This window comes from Cebidichthys violaceus, unplaced genomic scaffold, assembly GCF_023349555.1.
Source record: "Cebidichthys violaceus isolate CVI_PGR_0920_01 unplaced genomic scaffold, fCebVio1.0.p SCAF_123, whole genome shotgun sequence".
Lineage (NCBI taxonomy): Eukaryota > Metazoa > Chordata > Actinopteri > Perciformes > Stichaeidae > Cebidichthys > Cebidichthys violaceus.
In genome coordinates, this window is record NW_027176289.1 from 259,370 (window position 1) to 264,358 (window position 4,989).

General features: G+C 36.3%; 1 protein-coding gene across 1 annotated transcript; it reads right to left on the reverse strand.

Moving 5' to 3' along the window:
* Positions 1–1,686: 1,686 nt before the first annotated feature.
* Positions 1,687–3,547, reverse strand: LOC137869486 (macrophage mannose receptor 1-like). Its single transcript, XM_068706892.1, has 5 exons — positions 3,538–3,547; positions 2,869–3,177; positions 2,071–2,412; positions 1,888–1,976; positions 1,687–1,779 (listed from the first exon to the last, which is right to left on the reverse strand). Exons 1-5 carry the CDS (start codon positions 3,545–3,547, stop codon positions 1,687–1,689), a joined length of 843 nt encoding a protein of 280 aa, XP_068562993.1.
* Between the last annotated feature and the right edge of the window lie 1,442 nt (positions 3,548–4,989).

Here is a 4,989-nt window from a genome sequence, read left to right on the forward strand (position 1 = left end):
TTGATTTAAGGACAAATGGCCACTACAATGATCAACAGCATCAAATATATCAACGGCACTAGGACCTTGGGGAGGCTGCTGCGCCGGCTTTCTCACTCTGCCAAGTAACGTCTCTCGTCAACGACATCCAGGATTATAGCCAAGGAGTTTAACGTTAGCTCAAAGTAAATGATGTACGGATTGAAATTGTAAGTACAGGTAGTTACAGAATGTGTCTATCTGTAGTTGTTAACGATTATTACCTGCTTACATTTAGGTTTACTAGAGGCAAATGAAAGGAAATATAGTTGTGGGCTATGTTAACACTAAGCTAGCTAGCTAGCTAACTTAGCTATTTTGTTAGAAACTGTCTCCAGTGAGCAAGAGTGTGAACGAGCAAATTCGAAATACAAGAAATAACTATCTCTCTCTCTGTCCTTTGCATTAATATATCTCTCTAGTATTTCGAAACAATAATATCAGTCCCTATAGAATGTTGTTGTTTATAATCAGTTAATGGTATATTTGACACTGAACTAGTTCATCTTTATCTCAGTGATAGTGTCCAAATGAGCATAAAATATCACTGGTATGTAAAAACTACACGGACCACAAAATACATGTAAATGTTGATCAAAATCTTATTCCCTTCTGCTCATAATAAAACAAGTAAACAACTCAAAAGTTGACACTGTCAGGTCCACTCTCCATCCATTGTGTGCGGTCCCTTTAAGAATTAGGATTTGGGAGTGACGTGGAAATTTTACTATGATCCTGAAATTCTGTCTCTTGTGTTATCATATACTGAATGCAAGCAAAACTACAGAGCAAAATCACACTCTTTCTGATTGAACCAATCTATGAACGATGTCTGAAACAATGGATATCCGCCGCCCCAAAAACAATTGCTGTGCGCTGCGTGAGCAAACATGCCCCTCCCCTTGGGGCTAAGCCCCTCCTTTCTTTGAATCCTAGAAACGCCCCTGCCATTTAGTACAGGTTGAATGACACACACATATACAAGTGTGTAATGTGGAAACTTGAAACCTCCAGTGAACAAACACTGATAATGGACTTTACACTGAGGTGGGAGACATCTTGTCTTCAGCAGTTCAACTTTTGAAATGAGAAGATATTTGCATATTCATAGATTCTGGAATTTTCAATGAGGGAGAAGGAAGAGAGGTAATTTTAAGTTTCAAATTTTTCAGTGAAAAAAGACCCACATCAGACACAAATTATGATTCACTACAGAGTTATCTTTATATACGTCTTAAAACATGTCTGACAACAAAAGCAATTCTAAACAAAGCTGGTGATGACAGTAATAACATCACGTCCTTTATTTATCATGTATCATGTACAAGTGAAGGTGTCAATGCAATTGTTAAAAAAGTAAGACAACAGAAAATTAGGTAACTGAAGATTAAAAAAAAGATGTAAGTGTTTAAAGTCATTATTTTAGGACCGACTTTTTTAAAACAGACAGACCAGTAGCTCTTCTATTGACAACAAGTGTTTGCTGTTGTTACCCTGGTAACCAGAACAAAAGTTTAACGACTATGTAAACAACAAAAAGCCTAATCTTCTATTAGCGGATGTCTAATTACATACAGAAATTACTTGATTAACAACACAACAAAACAAAATCATTATATGATTTAGTAGGCTTGCAGATACATTTTTTTTTTATAAATTTAAAATGCATTAAGGTTCTGTGCGTTTCTCCTGCTTTCTGGGCGGAATCTTCCATCCCAGTTTGAAGTCAGTCCATCCCTGATCTTTTAGCACTGCTGCCAGCTGAAGAGAAATAAATTAAATAAAGTACACTCTTTAGTTTTTTGTCATTTTCTTCATCCACTTTCATTTTACTTCCTAAAATAAACAAAAACAGAGAAAGAGCTGTACCTTCTGCAGGATCTGGGTGTTAGTAGCTGGATCTGTGATGTCAGCGTCCGTCTTAATCTCCATCCTGAGCGTGGTCTTCAGTTTTACAGCTGAACAGTAAAATAAACTTGCAGTCACAAAACAGCGAGACTCATACTGTAAATTTTTATTATAGATCACAAGAATTTCTTCTTGAATAATCACCTTGATGGCAGATAAAAGTAAGCCTTTCACTGCAGGTATCGTCATCCCATTGAATTAAAGAATTCACAGTCATACAATACTGTGAGCCACCATAGTTATTTGGGCTGCCCTGTCGCCAGGATTTGAAGGAGCTTTGGGACTTGTCGGACCAAGTCCACCGCACTCGGTACAGACCGATCCAAGCTGTAATATTGCCTGGTTTTTCAGAATAGACCTCAGTGTTTTCTTTATCGTTCTCAATCATAGCTAAGTCTGTGTAGTGTTCTCTACAGTAGTCGCGGGCGTTGGACCATGTTTTCTTCATTAAGATGAACACATAGGTTTTCTCAGTTTGTTTCGTCTCTGCAATAGACAGAAGTGAAGGCAGTGTAACAATTAATTACTGATGTATATTTGATAATGTCTACTTTTTTAAAAATCTAGTTTTAACTATGCAGCAAAAACATTTTTAGTCTATTTATCTCTCTCTCTCTGTGTGTATATATATACGTATATATATATATATATATATATATATATATATATATATATATATATATATATATATATTACCTCAACAAACCTGGTGTGAATACAGCTTTAGCCTTAGATGGTGGCAATTTCACAAAAAGAGCGGTATCTGTGACAGTTTCTATGAAATTGTGTCAGAGGACAAATGCATTCAGTGTGTAAAATCCATGAACTCAAATCATTTCTTACCAGTGTAGCAAATAAAATCTAATGAATATGATTCACATGACATATCATTCCATTTTCCATTAGAGAGCATCCCGACACAGTTTTCATCTGCTTTTTCACCAGATGGTTCCCCTCTCGCCCAGTTTTGGTAACCAGTTTTGCTCGTTTCACCAGTCGCCGACCATCTCCAGGAGTTGCTGTCATTGCCCATGCTGTCCTTCCAGGATTTTGGGTCGTCACTCATCCCGATCCATATCCATCCATTGGGTAAAACAGGTCGTAGGCTGCTTACATCATCATTGATTTCGATGGTCGCCAGGTCGGTGTATTTCTCTCTGCAGTAAAGCTGAGCATCAGCCCAGGTCAACTCTAAATTAACATGGTAGTACTTACGCGGGAGGAAGTGAGAGCAGGAGCTGAGGCTAAATCCTGAGGGTTGGTGAGGGAGGGCAGATTTACAGTGATTTACAATGCATGTAATAATTTCCATCAACATATAACAGCATTAAATCCAAGCAACTCATGCAGATTGTTCATAGCTTGACAATTATCACTGTTAATTTCTTTCACGCCATTATTATTCTTACTACAGTTACTTTTTACATATAAAAAAATACATGTAATATAATAAAGTGCTTAGCACTAATCGGGGTCGATTAGTAGCTAAGCCTTAGCTACTAATCGACCCAGTACTATACTAAGTATCTTAAATTGTTAAATATAATATTCACTGGTGACATAACACTTTGAAAGGAGCCATTATGAGTTGGTTTAATTTGCTGATAATACTTCTGTACATTAACTCAAGTAACATTTTGAATTCGGAGCTTTACTCCTAGTTTTAAGACTATGGTACTTACTACTTTAACTCTGCCGTGACTTATGTCTTTAGTCTTGTTAACCTGAGAGATTTCAGCTATATTTGGTTTAAATTAGGTCACTATGAAGCACTTTTCCTGCTCATACTTCTATAAAAATGTATTTATTAATATATTTCTTGGTTCAACAACATGTCTATTCATGTAGTTCAAATTGCTCACCAAATGAGGCGAGTAAGAAAAAAGATTCCTGTTAAAAATGTCTTCCAATGAAAATAAACAAAGAGTTTTTATGCTCATTTATGCTTCATAATATATTTTAATTGCCAGTGAGGATCATAATAAATCCTTCTTTTGATAATATACTATGCATAAACCTTTGTCCCCAGTGAATTTACTCTGTTTTTACCTGCATGACTCAACAAGCTTACAGTGTTTTGTTGGGTTTAAGTGTGAACTGAAAACCAAAACAGACATCTCATCCGTCATTAAATTATTTAAATGACTTGACCTTACCAAAGAAGAGGAGAATCAGAGTCACATAACAATCCATTTCTGATTTTCACTGCAAACAAGAAGAAAAATGGGCAAATAATTAATGTAAAACTGAACTTTCAAACCTCTGCATGAGCAACGCAGGTGTTTCCAGTTATTCTGGCTGATTGAGATCTCTGCTCTGCTCACTAAACTTCATGAATGAAAAGATACAGAAAAGTCCTAGCAGCTGCAACAACAATAATGGGAAAACAAGGAAGAGCTCTAATTAGAAATTAATTGAAAACACCAGTGTACTATTATTATAATTGGTGTGTAGAGGCACCTTAAAACACAACAAAGTAGGCACAAGGATATATGCATGTTATTCTGTATTTGGTGATGCCCGGTAATCACAATTTTGGTGATTTGCAGGTCCGACAAAGTCTAGAGATCCAGCTTTAAACTGGGTTCAATTTTCACCACCGGTTTGATGTGTAATTGGGACCTGCTCCTCTACCAGCTCTGAAGTAAACAATTATTGCCCTGCAGTCCTTGTTTATTGTTAAAGTGAAATGGAGAAATTAAAGTATACTTACAAGTTTAAAATCCAGCCGTTGAATGTTGTAAGGTTGAGATTTGAACTCCTTGTTGTTAATCATCCAATAATTCAGACAAAGAAAACATTGGCTAAAACCCCCTTGAGTAATATATAGTGCTTGACAATATTTTCATATGCAAAACATGACTTTGGGAAAAGTCATCCTTTGGAGGTTGGTTGCATCATAAATATTCAACAATGAAGTCATCAGCCTCCTCTCAGCATAAAAAAGTGTTGCATTTCTCAACATATTTTGCACCTTTTGCTCAAGCTGCATTAACTGACTGTTTTGGTCATGTTTGTTTGTACTGCACCTTTTAAAAGGCATTGAGAAAAGAAACGCAAGGC

Coding starts and splice junctions, on each gene's coding strand:
- LOC137869486 (XM_068706892.1), bottom strand. Junction 2,413..2,868: donor GGCGAGAGGGGAACCATCTG/GTGAAAAAGCAG, acceptor TGTCTATTGCAG/AGACGAAACAAACTGAGAAA. Junction 1,780..1,887: donor ACACCCAGATCCTGCAGAAG/GTACAGCTCTTT, acceptor ATTTCTCTTCAG/CTGGCAGCAGTGCTAAAAGA.